The 15,490-nt window shown below is 50.6% G+C and overlaps 1 protein-coding gene across 2 annotated transcripts; it reads right to left on the bottom strand.

The window, feature by feature from the left end:
• Nucleotides 1-453: 453 nt before the first annotated feature.
• Nucleotides 454-15,453, bottom strand: HEXD (hexosaminidase D). 2 transcript variants are annotated; one of them, XM_043464154.1, is made up of 14 exons: nucleotides 14,939-15,453; nucleotides 14,587-14,636; nucleotides 13,429-13,569; nucleotides 10,145-10,254; nucleotides 7,428-7,515; nucleotides 6,198-6,362; nucleotides 4,886-5,069; nucleotides 3,919-3,990; nucleotides 3,593-3,788; nucleotides 2,771-2,853; nucleotides 1,919-1,997; nucleotides 1,742-1,843; nucleotides 1,435-1,524; nucleotides 454-974 (listed from the first exon to the last, which is right to left on the bottom strand). In XM_043464154.1, exons 3-14 carry the CDS (start codon nucleotides 13,510-13,512, stop codon nucleotides 935-937), a joined length of 1,293 nt encoding a protein of 430 aa, XP_043320089.1. In that variant the 5' UTR covers nucleotides 13,513-13,569; nucleotides 14,587-14,636; nucleotides 14,939-15,453; the 3' UTR covers nucleotides 454-934. The 2 variants fall into 2 exon arrangements, with proteins under 2 accessions (XP_043320089.1, XP_043320080.1); XM_043464145.1 differs by having other exon boundaries at nucleotides 454-844.
• Between the last annotated feature and the right edge of the window lie 37 nt (nucleotides 15,454-15,490).

The raw sequence follows: 15,490 nt of genomic DNA, 5'->3' as shown, positions 1-15,490 counted from the left end.
CAAGGTATAGCATGTGCCAAGAGCATCTCTGGGGGAATCCACAAGGCTTGCACTGGGAATGGCCTGGTAGACCCATAGACCCAGGGTTCTGAGGCTGCCTGGGTGAGAGCAACTTGAGGGAACTCCAGAGAAAGGAGATCCTCTCCTTTCTAAGTAATGGCTGCCAGCCAGACCTATGGGGACACAGTCACTTAAACATGCCAAAGTTAGGTTTCCAAATGGTTAAGTCTGGAGTGCTTTTCTCTTAAAAGGTGTGACAAGCTGTACACTGGTTTCTGGTATGTTCATCCCAGGGCTGGAGGAGGCTCCAGGACCAGAGGGAGAGTATTTGGCTGACTCTTCTCCTTGGGAGCTGGGTTGGGCGAGAAGGGTCTCCAGAGCATTGTGAGGGCCCCACTGTAAGCAGCCCGGGCCAGAGTAGTAATGAAGCGTTTTGAATTCCTAGTAGCATGATTTCTGGATTCCACTCTCCTTTTTATTTCAAAAGAAAGTTCTAATGCTCATCGCTGCATAGGCCCAGGGGCCTTTTCCTTCCATATTTACTCTGTGGCTGCTGCCCGCTGGCATGGCTGTCCAGGATTCAGGAGGGGCACATGGGGCCGGGTGCAGCTAGACAAGGGTGCTGGGCTGCTGAAAGCCTGTTCTTGGCCTCTCCCCTCAGGGGTCCTGACCTGAGTCCTGCCTGGGGCCGGCCGCCTCACCCAGATCCTGTAGCAGAGCCTGCAGCCGCCGCAGGCTGGGGTGCACGTTCTCCTCCAGCCACTCCTCCACCGTGTCCGGGTAGAAGACACGCTGCAGGGCAGCCTCCAGCTCCCCTGCGAGGGCGTCCCACCTGGCCAGGAGACTGAGGACCAGTGAGACAGTGAGCCTGCCCAGTGAGTACCTCATGGCCTCCAGAACCCCACAGGTCAGGACATCCTGGGCTTCAGTTTACTCATCCATGGAACTGGGCCCTTTGCACCAGCCTCATAAGGTTGTTGGGAATCAATGAGTGACTGTCAGTTTGACCTCTGAAACTAGCAGGCACCTCACAACTGGCTGGCAGGGTTTTTCTTGGTGCCTGAACCTGCCCTGACAGTTGAAGGCATCTTATACTCAGTGGGGACAGTCTGTGTTGGCCTCTGCTCACAGCTGGGGGAGCGGTGGGGAGGGCCGGCTGGGACCCTGTCCCCATGGTGACACATGCGGCCACAGCCCTAGGCAGTCTGGTCCTACCAGGAGCCCTGGACCTGGCTCAGGGCGTCTGGTGACCCTCAACCCTCTCAGGCAGGAATGCCCCAGCTTCTCTTAACACCTAAGGGCACAGCTGATTCAGTCAGGTCACCCAGGAGTCGGTGGCTGTGATACCTAGTCACCTCGTCCAGAAGGCTACCAGTGCGCAGTGGAGGGTGGGCAGCCCCGGGGGTGGACACAGCAGGGCGGGCCGTGGGCTACCTGAGTGCCTGGGGCTGGATGTGCTCGATCATGACGGGATGGATGAGCTTCCTCCTGCGATGGTAGGCGCTGAACCAGCCGGTCACGTACCTGCAGTGGAGTGGGGGCCAGGGGGCAGGGGGCAAATCGACACACATAGGTGGGTGCACTGTGGCTCATAAGGCAGCCTCAGTGGTTGTAAAATAAGACCTTTGAAAAGCTGGTAGAGACTTTTAAAAGTTGTTTTCCACCCAGGAAGCTTCCCTGCAGTATTAGCTGGCCCTTGCCTTGCCAGGAGGTGGTGGGGGTCACGCCCCCGCCTGCTCACCTGTCCCTCTCCAGCAGCGCGTCCACGGAGCTGCACAGATGGAGGCTGACTTGTATGACGAGGGCCAGGATGTCGCTGCCAGGGAAGGAGCTGGCGCCCTCACTGCACAGGGAGCCGACGTACTAAGGAAGGGCCCAAATGTGAGGGGAGAGGCAGGGCAGGGGGTGAGGGTGTTACCTCCTAAAATCCATTTCCTCCAGGCTTGAAACCCCAAGAAAGTTCTCCACTCTTGCTTTGACATGTTCAGCAAAGTCTCCTGAAACCAACCATAGATGGAGGTCAGAAGGGCCTCTGGAGGAGGTGGCCTGGACCCTGTGCTGGCTGGACCTCCCGGCCTTTGGGCGTGGGTGGTGGGCAAAGTAGTTGAGAAGGACCGCTGGCCACGTCCAGCCACATACATGCCGACCTCAGGGATGGACGAGCCCAAGGCGGGAAGGTTAGAAAAGGGTAGAGTCCTGGTATCTGTCCTTCCACATCCTTGTGGCTCAGCACAATCCTAAGTGTGTTCATTATTCAGTCCTCACTTTCTTCAACCACCTTAACATCTTTCTGCTCCAACACCACATACATCATCAATTAAATTCCCACCTCGTCTCGAATGGGAGTTTATATAACCAGGGCTTCGCCATCAAGCATGTCTGCTGGTTTCTTCCATCTCTAAGCATCTCTGCCTGCACCTGGCTGCTCCCACGAGAACCAGAAGTGAGGGAGCTGCCCTCGCTGGGGGCCACACCCACTGACTGGGCACTCAGGATATTTACCCAGTGAGGACGGGCCCTTTCCTGCACCCTGTCTATGATAAGCTTTCTTGTGGGCTCCCTCTGCCTGCAGGGCCCGTCCCCCTACCTTCCTGGCCTCTGTCTTGGGTTTAGGCTTGAAGACCCAGGCTGTACTGGGGTGGGTGGGCAGGTGAATCAGGGCCATGGTGTGTTCCTCGCCCTCAAGGGTTGGAAGACCACAGTCCAGCCAATGGAGGTGGTAGTCGGAGGCCCCGGGACTTGGCTTCCTGGGAGGAGCAGGGGACCATACCGTGCAGCAGCGCCTGCAGACAGACGGCCAGGGACGGGATTCCCACGGGCAGCAGCTCGCACAGCACGGAGAAGTGGTCATACCTAAGTCCGCGGGAGAGGGACTCAGCGGATGCTCGGGCATGAGCCACCACGAGACAGGACAGGGATTGAGAAGCTTCTGCTGCTTCCTGAGCTTCCTTGGTTTTGTGGGTGTGTGGGCAGTCACACTCGGATCCCACCCTGAGGGACCTGCCTGGGCTTGATGCTCTGTAGCTGCCACCTTGAAATTCTTGGGAGTTCATCTCTGACTCAGCCCTGTGAGGGCGGGCTGAGGGTCAGCAGTCAGCCCTGCCTCCAGCTGCCTCCCGTGGGGTCAGGGCCTCCTGCTCTTGGTGTTGGGGTCACCTGGCCTCCCCCTCAGCATGGGACCTGAGGCCAGGACTTGCCTGGGACCAGGGGTTAACTTGTAACTCTACTTTTCAGATGGTGTGAAATTCTGAATGAGCTGAGGTCTGTCTTCACGCCTCTCCCAAAGTGGCCGGGGTGGTGTGAACACACAGAGACACGCATGGTGCAGACAGAGCGTGCACCAGGAGGGCCAGTGCCCCGGAGCGCTAACACCCTGAGCCGCATCCCCTCAGCAGTGTGGTGTGAGGGGCTTGACTTCAAGGGGCTTGTTTTGAGCGGCTGGTCCTCCCACACCCTCCTCAGAGTGCTGGCTGCTTCCCCTTGACAGAAGGAGAGAAGAACTGAGGCCCAGACTGGATGGGCTGAGGAGGGCCATGTGTCCTGAGTGACGGGAGCCACTTATAGGGCATCCCTGGGGCCCACGTGGCCTCACCTCTGCCAGCCAGTCAGGATGATGCCCCGCAGTGTGTCCGCTGGCATGCTGCCCGCCACCTGCAGCCACTGCAGGTGGTTTCTGAGGTGGTGCTCGATGGGGGTCAGGCTCTGGTTCACTCCTGTGGCCCCCTTGAAGGCGCTTGCGGCCCAGAGCCAGGAGAAGCCACTCTTCTGGTACTTCTCCACAAGGAGCGCTGGGTGAGCAAGTAAGAAGTGTGAGTGGCAGGCCCTGAGGAGGTGTAGCTGCGAAGCCTGAGACACTCGCTTGTCTGGGTGGAAAACCAAGAGGAGCCCATGACCGGCAGGCTCCGTTCTGGTACTGACCTTTGCCGTGGATGTCCAGGTCAGCCCCATAGTCCCAGAGCACAGGCTCCACCAGCTGCGGCACCCTCGACCCTGGGAGTGGAGAGAGGCCATGAGGGTGGGTCCCTTCAGCCCTCCTTTCTTGCATTAAAATGGATTTAAGTACAGACTCAGTACTACGCTAAGCGTTTGGTTATAAACACTGCAGCCGCCAGGCCAGTCAGCTCTGGAAGTGACTGGACACTGCTGGAGCTGCTAGGGCCGAGCCCCAGGCCAGCGGCCCCAGAGCTCCCTCAAGAGAGGGAGCTGCACTGTCTGCACGCGGGGCAGGCCCAGGTGCAGCAGGAATGCACTGCTAAGCGGACTTATTTATAGTGAATTAAAACCTAAGTGGCCACATGTGGTAATGGCTGCAGCCAGGACACCTGGACCTTGCAGAAGCGTTCGTGGCAATCTCCCCGTCTCACCCCAGAGCCTCAGGCTGGGCCTTGCTGGGCTTGGTGGGGGCCTCTGCGTCCCTCCACCAGCCAGTGTGAACCTCAGTGGAGGCCCCTACAGGGCTGGCCATGCAGGCGTGTGGGGCTGAGGGCCCTAGAAGCACTGGATGATCTCATGGTCTGCTGGGGGCCGCTGCTCCGCAACTCATCCCCTGGCCGCTGCTCCGCAACCCATCCCCTGCTCCTGATGGTCGATGCCCCCCCAGGGCCTCATGCTACCCTCCAGGTCAGGTCTCTCACAACCACCCTCCTGCAAGACCTTTTAGGGAAACAGCACTGTCATACGAGAAACACGTGAAAGTGGTCCTAATAACGGAGTGGTCTGGAACTAGAAGCTTCAGTGCAGCTCTATGACAGGGTCTAGGTCTCTCCTGAGCAGCTGGGGGCTCGGAGCACTCGGCATCCACCCCTCGTGGCACCAGGAAGCCCCACTGCTGAGTGTGACCTGCACCACCACCACCCCCCGCCCGCCAGGGCCGCGCTCCACCAACCTGAGAGCTGGTCCTCAGGGATGTCCCGCAGCATGTCGTCCCACATCAGGGGTGTTGTGGTGGGGTACCGGGCCCGCACATGGCTGGCCACCGCCTCCATGTGGGACAGACACAGCCCTGCTTTGCTGTTGGGCTCCTGCTGCAACCACTGTCTTGAGGTCTCACCCTCTCCAAGGTAGTAGACCTAGGAGGAGACACAGGTGGGTTGGCCCCAGGACCATACATTCTCACCCATGGGTTCATGCTGTGGCCTGGGAGAATCTCAGGGCAGCTGCCCATGGGGAGGGGGCAGTGAAGGGTGCCCTGACTTCTGCACTGACACCCCAACTCAGCTCAAAGACTCCCTTGAGCCTGGGCACAGGAGCACCACAGGAGCCAGAAGGTAAAAATGACCAGATGTCCAGCAATACAAGATGGACAAACAGAGTGTGGCCTGTCCACACTCTAGAATATCACTCAGCTGCCACGTAGATGAATGAAGCTGGAGAAGGTGAATGCACGCATGGAGCAGCATTTCATTTATGGGGTGCTGGGGTGGGGGGATAATGCAGAGATGGAAAGGAGATATGGCTGCAGGGGCAGAGGGCGAGGGGGTGGGGAGATGAGAGGCCCTGCACTAGGCAGGGATGAGGGCTGCACAACACTGAGAATGACTAAAAAGTTACTGGATTGTTCACTTTCAATTGCTTTCAGTGGTAAATTCTATATTACGTGTATTTTATTTAAAAAAAAAAGTTTTTTTTGAAGAAGAGGATCAAACTCTGGAATAAAATGTCCACAAACCACTGTCCCAGCTCAGATGCCTGAGCTCAGACAAGCAGAGGTCTTTGGGTCACTGCTCGGTGGCTCGTAATCTTCCTAAGACCCTGTGTTTCTTGAAGACAAGAGGGGGCACCCCTGGGAACTGCCTTTCCAGCCAGTACTCCATGACCCTAAAGCGGTATTTCCTTTCTCTCACTGTCTGAAACTGCACTGCTTCAGGTAGAGAAAACTAACCGGCTCAAACTCATGGCCACCTTGGCCCCAAGGACATGAATGTGCGGTAAACTAGGGGCTGCTCTGCTGTCCCGTGGGTGCCTGAACCCCACTGCACCCTGCTTGGCTCAGTAGGTTTGCCCACAGGAGATCATTTGTCAGCTGGGACCAAGGCCCTCACTGGGGCACATCTCCTCAACCAGCCTTTCTTTATCCCTGGAGCTACTTTTCTGTTTAAGAGAAGACCCCACGAGGTGGGAGCAGGTGACCTTGAGGCGAAGAGAAGGGGCTGCCGCAGACTTGGGGGAGCTGCCTGCTGGCAAGGGGAGGCACTCACCTCGTCACAGCCGACGTGGAGCCACCGGGCGCCCGGGTGCAGCTCCATTACCTGGTCGATCATGGTTCTGACCAGTGCCAGGGACTCCTCTTTGTGGGGGTTCAGGGTATTGGGGAAACGTGCCACTTCCCGGAGGTGAGCAAGAGCCTCATGCTTCAGCACAAACTGCGGGGAGACAATAGGAAAGCTGGCAACCCTGGGGAGAAGCTTGCGCCCGAGCTCCCCGCAGTTGGGCTCCTGCCCCTGCACCCTACCAGCCTCGTGTCCATTAGAGTTCCCAGAGGGGCCAGCGGGGCTGCCCTGGGCATGAGAGCCAGGGCTCTGAGCAACCTGGCTGCTTGGTCAACAGCCCTTCTCCTTTCCACCTCTAACTGGGCTGAGTAAGAAAGTGGACAAGACAGTCTCCCTTCACAGCAGAATTACATCTGGGTGGACTTCTTGCTCAAGTGAAGAGGCTGGCAAACTACCCACTCCCCACCACACTGCCGAACACACACACACACACACACGTACAAAGTGGAACCATTTGTCAAAAACAACAATTTCAGGCCTCCAGAAACCAACCAAAGGTGAACAACAAATTGGGAAATGTTTGTTCATGAAAGACTGCCACAACTTTGGGTAAAAACAGAGACTCTGCAGCTACACACACACACACACACACACGGGCCCGAGAGGGCTGGGTGGAAAGCAGAGCCATGGCAGATTGAGCACTGGCTGAGCTCTTAAGTGTGGCACCCCAGCCCCTGGGGCACAACGTGGAGCCTTACGGGCTTGGGCACAACTACTGCCCAAACTGCATGGAATCACCAGCTGTCAAGACAGAAGAGTAACCCCCTAAGAGCAAAAAATAAAAAGAATAAAAACCCAACAGAGGCATCTGCGGCCACACACAGCTGGGGAGACAGATTAAATCCAGGCAATTTACAACTACCCATGGGGGAAGAAGTCAGATTCATTATAACATATGATCTGAAATATATAGTTCTCAACCAAAAATTGAGACATGCAAATAACTGGAAAGTGGGATGGACACTCAAAGGAAAAACAAGTCTATGGAAACTGACGTTGAGAGGGCCTAGATGCTGTATTTATCAGACAACAGCACCTTAGCTGTTCACAGAGCCTCTCTATGCAGCACTGAGCTGCTCCCTGCAGGTGGCTGGCCCTGCCCGTGCACCCCTCAACCCCACACCCGGGTGCGAGGTAACTTCCCTTCTTCCCACTTACCTCCATGTGCCCAAATGTCTGCACCAAGGGAATGACCTCCAGCTCATTCAGTGTGGCCAGGTGCAGGATCTCTTTGATTTCGGAAGGGCTAGAGAGACAAAGACCACCCTAAGAGGTGCAGGCCAGCCTCCATTTAGGCTCCCAATCCTCGCTTGTCAGGTTCCTGGGGGACTTTACTGAGGAAACCAGTAGGATCACTAACTCTGAAAAGCCCAACAGGTATTCTTAAGTTTTCAGAGAAGACTTCCATGCTACAGTTCAGGAAAACGATGCTCTGTTATGTCATCAAGTAACAGTTTACTTCTTACCAACTATTCTGACTCAAACGCTACAAGAAGCTAAAGTCATTTTACCAGAAACTGGGCCACACAAGGAATCATAGTCTAGAACAACGGTGGGAAGACAGGGCCTGAGGGTAAATTCACCGCTTGTTTCTGTACAGTCCGCGACCTAAGAATGGTTTCAACATTTAAAAATTGTTGAGAATGATCAAGAGAAGAAAAACATTTTGTGACCTGTAAAAATTGTATGGGAGGGCTTCCCTGATGGCTCAGCGGTAAAGAATCCACCTGCCAATGCAGGAGACACGGATTCGATCCCTGGGTTGGGAAGATCTCCTGGAAATGGCAACCCACTCCAGTATTCTTGCCTGGGAAACCCCATGGACTAGAGAGCCTGGCGGGCTACAGTCCATGGGGTGGCAAAGAGTCGGACATCACTGAGTGACAAAAGAACAAAAATTGTATGGAATTCATCCTTCAGTGTCCACAAATAGGGTTTTATTGCCATGCCTAATCATTATTATCACCTGTGGCTGCTTTTACCCCACAAACAGTTGTAACAGAGATGAGATGGGCTGCACAGACTGAAATATCTACTGTCTGGCCCTTTACAGAAAAGACTGGTGACCCCTTTAATAGAGTTCCAAGACTAGGTGGAGTGGCTCATCTGAGGCGGTTAGTAACCCCATTTACTGGGGCTTTCCAGGTGGCTCAGTGGTAAAGAATCTGCCTGCCAATGCAGGAAATGCAAGAGACGTGGGTTCAGTCCCCAGGTTGGGAAGATCACCTGGAGTAGGAAATTGCAACCCACTTCAGTATTCTTGCCTGGAAAATTTCCATGGACAGAGGAGCCTAGCAGATTATAGTCCATGGGATCGCAAGGAGTCAGACATGACTGAGCACGCATGCATTTGTTTATCCATCTATAAATGGATAAAACCCTTGGAAGGAAGTCACTGTCAGCACGCCTGAGTGTTCGTCCAGGTCAACATCCTGCCACTGAGACTACTGAGGATGCCATCCCGGAAGGGCCCCTGACCACTCTACTCTTGAGTTGTCACTTATAAATTCATCTCAATTTCCGTGTTTGAACCATCTCTAAAGTTAACCAGTTTTATAAATGAACTGATTATATAAGGTTCTATCTTTAAATATACCTTTTTCAAGCTTCACTGGAACCCTGGTACCTTTTTCACTTTTAAAAACAAAGGAACAGAACACATTTGTTGTACGAAGAAACACGAATACCTCTGCCATCATACCACATTAATGCTCTGGATCACGCCTTTCCTGTTTCCCATTCACAGGAATGGGAAGTGTGTTGGCAGTTCTGTCACATGGAGCCAGGCGTCCTCCAGAATGGTTAGGCTGCTCTACAGCCCACCAGTGGGAGGCTAGTTTTTACTCACCCTCGTGGACACAGAGCACTATCATTTTGTTTTAAAAGCTTCTCCAATTTGGTGGCCAAAACGGCATTTCATTGTTCTATTATTATCATATACTTCTTTCTTTTGGGGGGGATCAAAATGTTCTTTGTCCAATTTTCCTTTGGGCTATTTGTTATTGATTTACATGGATACCCATAATTTTAAAGCCAAGTGCGGTATGCCCACGACCATGCTATCTGACCTTCCTGATTCTGATCCTTTCCCCGTTAATCCTCACTTTTCTGGTGAAGATCCCACCTGGGGCCTTAAAGACCCTCCCTCCTTCTCCTGCATGGACACCTGTCAAAGTGTCCCCCATGCATTTCACATCCATAGACAAGACTGAAACATATCACAGTGCTTCCTTCTGGGGGATCATTTGTGGTCGTTGTTGCTCAGTCGCTAAGTCATGTCTGATTCTTTGTGACCCCACGGACTGCAGCATGTTAGGCTTCCCTGACCATCACTATCTCCTAAAGCTTGCTCAAACTTTGTCGGTTGAGTCAGTGATGTCTTCCAACCACCTCATCCTCTGTTGCCCACTTCTCCTCCTGCCCTCAATCTTTCCCAGCATCAGGGCCTTTTCTAATGTATCAGCTCTTCACATCAGGTGGCCAAAGTATTGGAGCTTCAGCTTTAGTCTTTCCAATGAATATTCAGAGTTGATTTCCTTTACAGTTGACTGGTTTGATCTCTCTGCAGTCCAAGGGACTCTCAAGAGTCTTCTCCAACACCACAGTTCAAAAGCATCAATTCTTTGGCACTCAGCCTTCATTATGGTCCAACTCTCACATCTGTACATGACTACTGGAAAATCCACAGCTTTGACTATAAGGATGCTTATTTTCTTTTAAATGTTTCCAAATTCTCTTCAGTGAACATGCTTTATTTTTATGATTAAAAACATGTGTTTAACAATTCTTATCTCCCCTCCCCTCCCCTCCATGTTGCTCCCCTGCACATCCCATTTTCTCTACAGAGGCATCGCCCTGCTTGGCAGCTCAGGTACCTGTACGCATGCTTGGCCCTCAGCAGCCTCAGGTGGCCCTCATAGGGAAACATGTCTTCATACTCAATGAGGACGCCATTTGCACCCAGGGCACGGAACAGGGGGAAAATCTGGGGAGGAGACAGAAACATCACGAAAAAATGACTATTTGAATGGAAAATGACACACATGCAGGTCACAGACTCATTCTTTCAGCTGATGGACATGGATTATAGCTGATCTTTGGATTGATAATTCTCCTGGAAACTTTCCACCTGATATGTGTACTCTGTGTTATGCCAACTAAACACAAATGCAGTGACATGTTCACTTGACACAAGGGACGGGGTTTCTGCATGCTATAGAATAGCAGCTTCCTGGTGGCTTAGCTGGGGAGGGAGGGCTGGGCAAGCAGGGTTAGATGGCACCTCATCTGGATAAGACTTGCAGCGTGGGGGCCTCCTAGAACACAGGGAAGGGGCAGGCTGGGGCGATGGGAGCCTACAGGGCTCTGGAGGGTTAGTGGTGAGCGCCTGGAAGAAACCTAGAGAAGGGAGACGAAGGAGGAAAGAGGTTGTCCCTCTGTGCTCACGGGGTTCCTGCCCTGGTTCTCTCCCACTTCTTTCTCCACCTTTATCTAGAGAACATGGACTCCTATCCTCCAAGACTTTTAGGGCTGTATCTACTGTACACAGCACTGAGATTTTCTTCTAGCCTGGCATCACAGGCAGGGGTGGGGGCTCCTTCACGTATTTAGAATATAAAACCACCCCCAGACAAGGGCCACTACAGGTTTTACACAATTTGTAGCACTCTCTGATGTTGCTTTCAAAGTTTTCTTTCCCCAAGAGTATGGGAACATTCTTAAACATGCTGGATAGAAGAAGGAAATCAGCTTGGGACCAATAATTCACTAGGATCATTTATAAAATGGGTCATCAATAACTGACTGCAAATTATAAGAGGCTGATTGTGGAAAGGAGTCAGACTAACCCAGGTCAGTCACTTGCACAAATGGAACATAATGGTTACAGCATTTCCATATTTTCTGTAGTGTTTTTGCTCCTGGTATCCCTTGCAGGCTTTGGCCATCTGACCATTGGATGGCCTCTTTGGCATTTCTATTGGGGCTGGTAGAGATCCTTGGTGCTCTGGGTGGCTGACAGGCTGCTAAGCTTAGCCTGAGGGAGCCACTCAGCAAATCGTCGGAAACAGGAGGAATAAGAAATTGTTGTCTGAACCTGACTCTGTCCGTTGGCAGCAGCAGGGGGCTCCAGCTACACATAAACTAGGTCTTCTTTGCCTGTCTTTCACATCTATCCATTTGTCACCGTGCTTTTCTCTTTTCATGTTTGACTTTTTTTTCTTTTCTGCCGTTGCTTTCTCAATACTGGTTCCCATGGTGTCTATTCACTTTTGTCCTTTTTCTAGTTTAGTCTCTATTTCTGATTTTTTTTCCTTATAATTCATCCCTGAGTCTGGAGGCAATCTTTTCACAATCTACTTTTGTCTCGCTGTTGCTTTCTGGACTTTTTAAAATATTTATTTGGCTACCGTGGGTTCTAAGAGCGGTATGGGGGAATCTTCGATCCTCACTGCAGCAAGGGGGGTCGTTAGTTGCAGCATGTGGGACTGGGCTTTTCTAATTCTAACTTACGCTGTTCTTCCATAGCTTCTATCACTTTCTTAGTATCTCTGATCTTGTTCTGAAATATTAAAGAACTGTGTCATCTGCTTTGTAGTCACGTGGTCCTGGTGCGCCTTCACGGTTACTCAAATCATTGTCCTCTATTTTCTGGCAGTATTTTTGTATGGCACAACCACACTCCTTTCTAATTGCCCATTTTACAATGAGATGTGTTTTCTTCTATTTTGGAGAGCAGGTTCTAATGTTTGGGATGGAGCTGGGCTCCCTCTGCAGCTGTTACATAAAGGATTAGCAGTTACAGACTTTGTGCAGCTACTTTCATAGCACTCAGTCTTCACTCCCTCTGGATCCTGTTCCTCCAGCATTTGAAAACTTCTCTCTCCTTTACCTCAGTGTTACTCCCCAGTTCAAGATGGAGTCTTTTCCCAACATTGCATTTTGAGTGTGGGATTCTGTCCTTCTGGAAGAAGTTTCTGGAGAGTATTTTGGAATGCCTTGAGGTCTTGAACACTCATCCTCAATTTGGAGCCAGTGACATCTCATCCAGTTTCTGACTTACCTTTACTTGTTGGGCTATTTTGTGGGTTCCCTGGTCTTGGAGTCATCTGAATTTTTTTTTTTTTTAATATTTATTTTTATTTATTTGGCTGCACTGGGTCTTAGTTGCGGTATGTGGGATCTTTGATCTTCGTTGTGGCATGCAGACTCTTATTTGCATCATGTGGGATTTAGTTTCCTGACTGGGGATCGCACTTGGGCCCCCCTCTCCCCCAAGCATTGGGAGCTTGGAGTCTTAGCCACTGAACGACCAGGGAAGATCCTAAATTCTTTTTTATCTTTTCTCTACCATCCCTTGCCCAGCTGCTAACCCCACAGGAGTGTTGAGCTGTCCGTGGTTTGGCCCCGCCCCTTGCATTTTGGCATTCACAGGGAAACCCTTATAACTTACATTTGTTTTAGAGTACATGCTTTTCCTGTGGCTGCCATAACAAGTCATCACAAACCGGGGAGCTTGAAATAGTAAGAATGTATTCTCTCACAGCTTGGGAGGATGAAGCCCAAAATCTAGGTGTCAGCAGGGCCATGCTCCCTCCCAGGCTGTAAGGGGCATCCTCCCTGTCTCTTCCAGATTCTGTGAGTTTCTGGCATCCTTAACCCTCTTGGGCTTGCAGATGCATCGATTCTAGTCTCTGCCTCTGTCCTCATGTGGTACCTTTCCTATGTTCTCATGTCATCTTCCCTCTGTATCTATTGTCCCCTCTCCTTATACAAACACCACTTATTGGATTAGAGCTCACCTTGTTCCCACATGACCTCATCTAACGTCAGAGACATCTGCAAAGACCCTATCTTTAAATCACAGGTCACATTAATAGGTCCGCGGGGTTAGGATTTAAACATATCTTTTTAGGAGACACGATTTGGTTCACAACAGAGGTTGTGGGTTTTTGTCTTTTCTGTTTTTCCTTTTGCTATCCTGGTTGCTATCTGCTTTGTGAGGGGATATGGGAGAAATACAAGATCTATGCTGCTGCCACCACGCCTCAACTCAGAACCCATGGTTGTGTTCCAAGAATGTATCTACAGAACGCTGTTCACAACTTCATAACCAAACCCGAGGCAAAGTGATTCTCTAGAGAAGAAGGGGAGCTCTTACCTCAGAGAGGTAGCAGACCTTTGGCGGGGCTCCTTTCAGGTCCAGATGAACTAGTCGCATCTTAAATGGTGAGGAACCCGACATCTCACTATTTTTTGAGAAGTCATATAACTAAAAAATCTCTTTTCTGGGCACTTCTTCCTAGTGCAGAAATTCAGGGTTATGTCCTTCCAATGTCTGTTTCAATTCTGATATGAACTAGGAGAAAACTCATGTTCAAATACAAGGACCCTTGTCATATAGCACTGGTTTCCTTATAAGATGGCTATAATCTACAATAATACAAATGACTGCAAAATAATCTCCTGTTTTAAAGACTGTCTTATCCTATATATACTATGCCAGTGAAAACAGGCAAATATCTCTTAAACATTTTTCAGGCCCCACAATATGCTGCTTCTGTAGAAAAATGATCCTCAATTTTATTCTACTTTAAATAGTATTAAAAATAATTTGCATTTTTAGAGTTTGAGTCAGCTTGGTTGCAGGGAGGGAGAAACTGTAAAAATTTATCCTAGGTCAGAGAAAACTGTCTAGGATTTAAAATAGGCCATTGATAATTTAAAAACAGGTAAGTCACAAGTTTATCAGTGCTGACTAGTTTATGTTAAACTAGAGGAGGTATCTGGATGAAGCATAAAACACACAGAATTAGACAAGAAAAGAAAAGAAAATCTCTGTATATTGGTCATATATTCAGCTCCACAATTCAAACTACTCATTCTGTGCAGATTCATAAATCCCTGACCTTAGGGACTTTATAATATAGCAGAGACAATAACATAATGCACATAGAAATCAACCAGTTTGATTGAAAAAAATAAATTATATTCAAAACAATCTCAATGACAAAGTTCTTAAGGCAATTACCTAAACTGCTATCTGAGAAGTGGATGAGTTTAAGACAAAGCATTTTGAAAAACTGAAATCTCAAAGCTGAGTTGCTTTACGTTTTGAAAAAATAAATACTAAAAAAGAAAACTCTAACAACCCCCGCCCCCCCAATAACCCAAATGTATTTTCTAGAGAATAGAGTTAAAAGAAAAATTTTTGAGCTAAGAAGTCTGTATTAGTCCTGGGTGTGCTTCCTTGTATTTAGAGAGAAATCTTCTTACTTTTCCTATAGCCCTACGGCAGGAATGAACACCGACATCTTACCTGATTCAGACACATTCAGAGTTGTTTACCAAAGTAAATTGCTGCAAAATCTAAAGGGAAAGGAGAGTGAGAAGTTAGTATTCCCTCTTGCAAGTGTGTAGTTCTTTACTTTGATTCCCTCCTGCACAAGGTCTATAGAAATATGATTATTTCAGACTTGGGTCAATTGTCACTATTGTTATCAGACAACCTGGTAGGTAGGTCTGCAATTGTCCTAGTCTCTTGGGCTTCTAGGTAAGTTGCCAGGCGATGGCATCTGATTTCCCCAGTTTGGAGACTGTTGGGCAGATCTCTTTTCTTGTTCAATGAGTCCAGGTTTTTTTTTCCCCCTCTGTATCAATAAATTACTCACCTTCTTTAGACTTAATCCTTATGAATGAACCTCACTGCTAATTCCCACTCATTCAGAATCTTAGGTATCTTGACAGGACTGGTTAAGATCTTACTTCTTGCCCACTGGACAGGAAACTGAATGTTGTAAACTAAACAGCAGGCCTCACAGATACTGAGCACCAACAGGACCCAGTGCCCTCAGGTGTGGCATGGGCCCAGGGAGAGGAGCGTTGGAAATCCCACAGGAGAGGGTGCGGAGACCCTGGGAGGAGGGCTTGGACACCGCGGGGAGAAGGCTTCGAGACTCTAGGAGGAATTGGAAACCCCGATAGAGCACGCACGGCGGGGCAAGGACACACTTCAGTAGAAGGTTCGGAGGCTCGTCAGGTTCCGTGGAGGTCGGGGGAGGCGGGGTACGGCCAAGGCAGGTGCGCCGCGGGGAGCAAGCCAGGTCCGCGCTCGGGTCCCCGCCCTGCCCCGCTCGGCGCTCGACCTCCGATTGCTCAGGCCTGGTCACCAGCCCGGAGGTTGAAGGCTGAGGGTGTCGCTTCGTGTGCCCGGCCGCGCCGGC

This window comes from Cervus canadensis, chromosome 1 (assembly GCF_019320065.1).
Source record: "Cervus canadensis isolate Bull #8, Minnesota chromosome 1, ASM1932006v1, whole genome shotgun sequence".
Lineage (NCBI taxonomy): Eukaryota > Metazoa > Chordata > Mammalia > Artiodactyla > Cervidae > Cervus > Cervus canadensis.
Note: the sequence above shows the minus strand (reverse complement) of the source record. Positions and strands in the feature narration are given on the sequence as shown.

Excerpts from the sequence above, each read along its gene's own strand:
- HEXD (XM_043464145.1), bottom strand. The coding sequence starts at position 13,512 with ATGTCGGGTTCCTCACCATTTAAGATGCGACTAGTTCATCTGGACCTG. Across the intron at positions 6,363-7,427 it reads AGACATTTGGGCACATGGAG|TTTGTGCTGAAGCATGAGGC; the intron begins GTAAGTGGGAAG and ends GTCTCCCCGCAG. Across the intron at positions 1,525-1,741 it reads GCGCTGCTGGAGAGGGACAG|GTACGTGACCGGCTGGTTCA; the intron begins GTGAGCAGGCGG and ends ACTCCACTGCAG.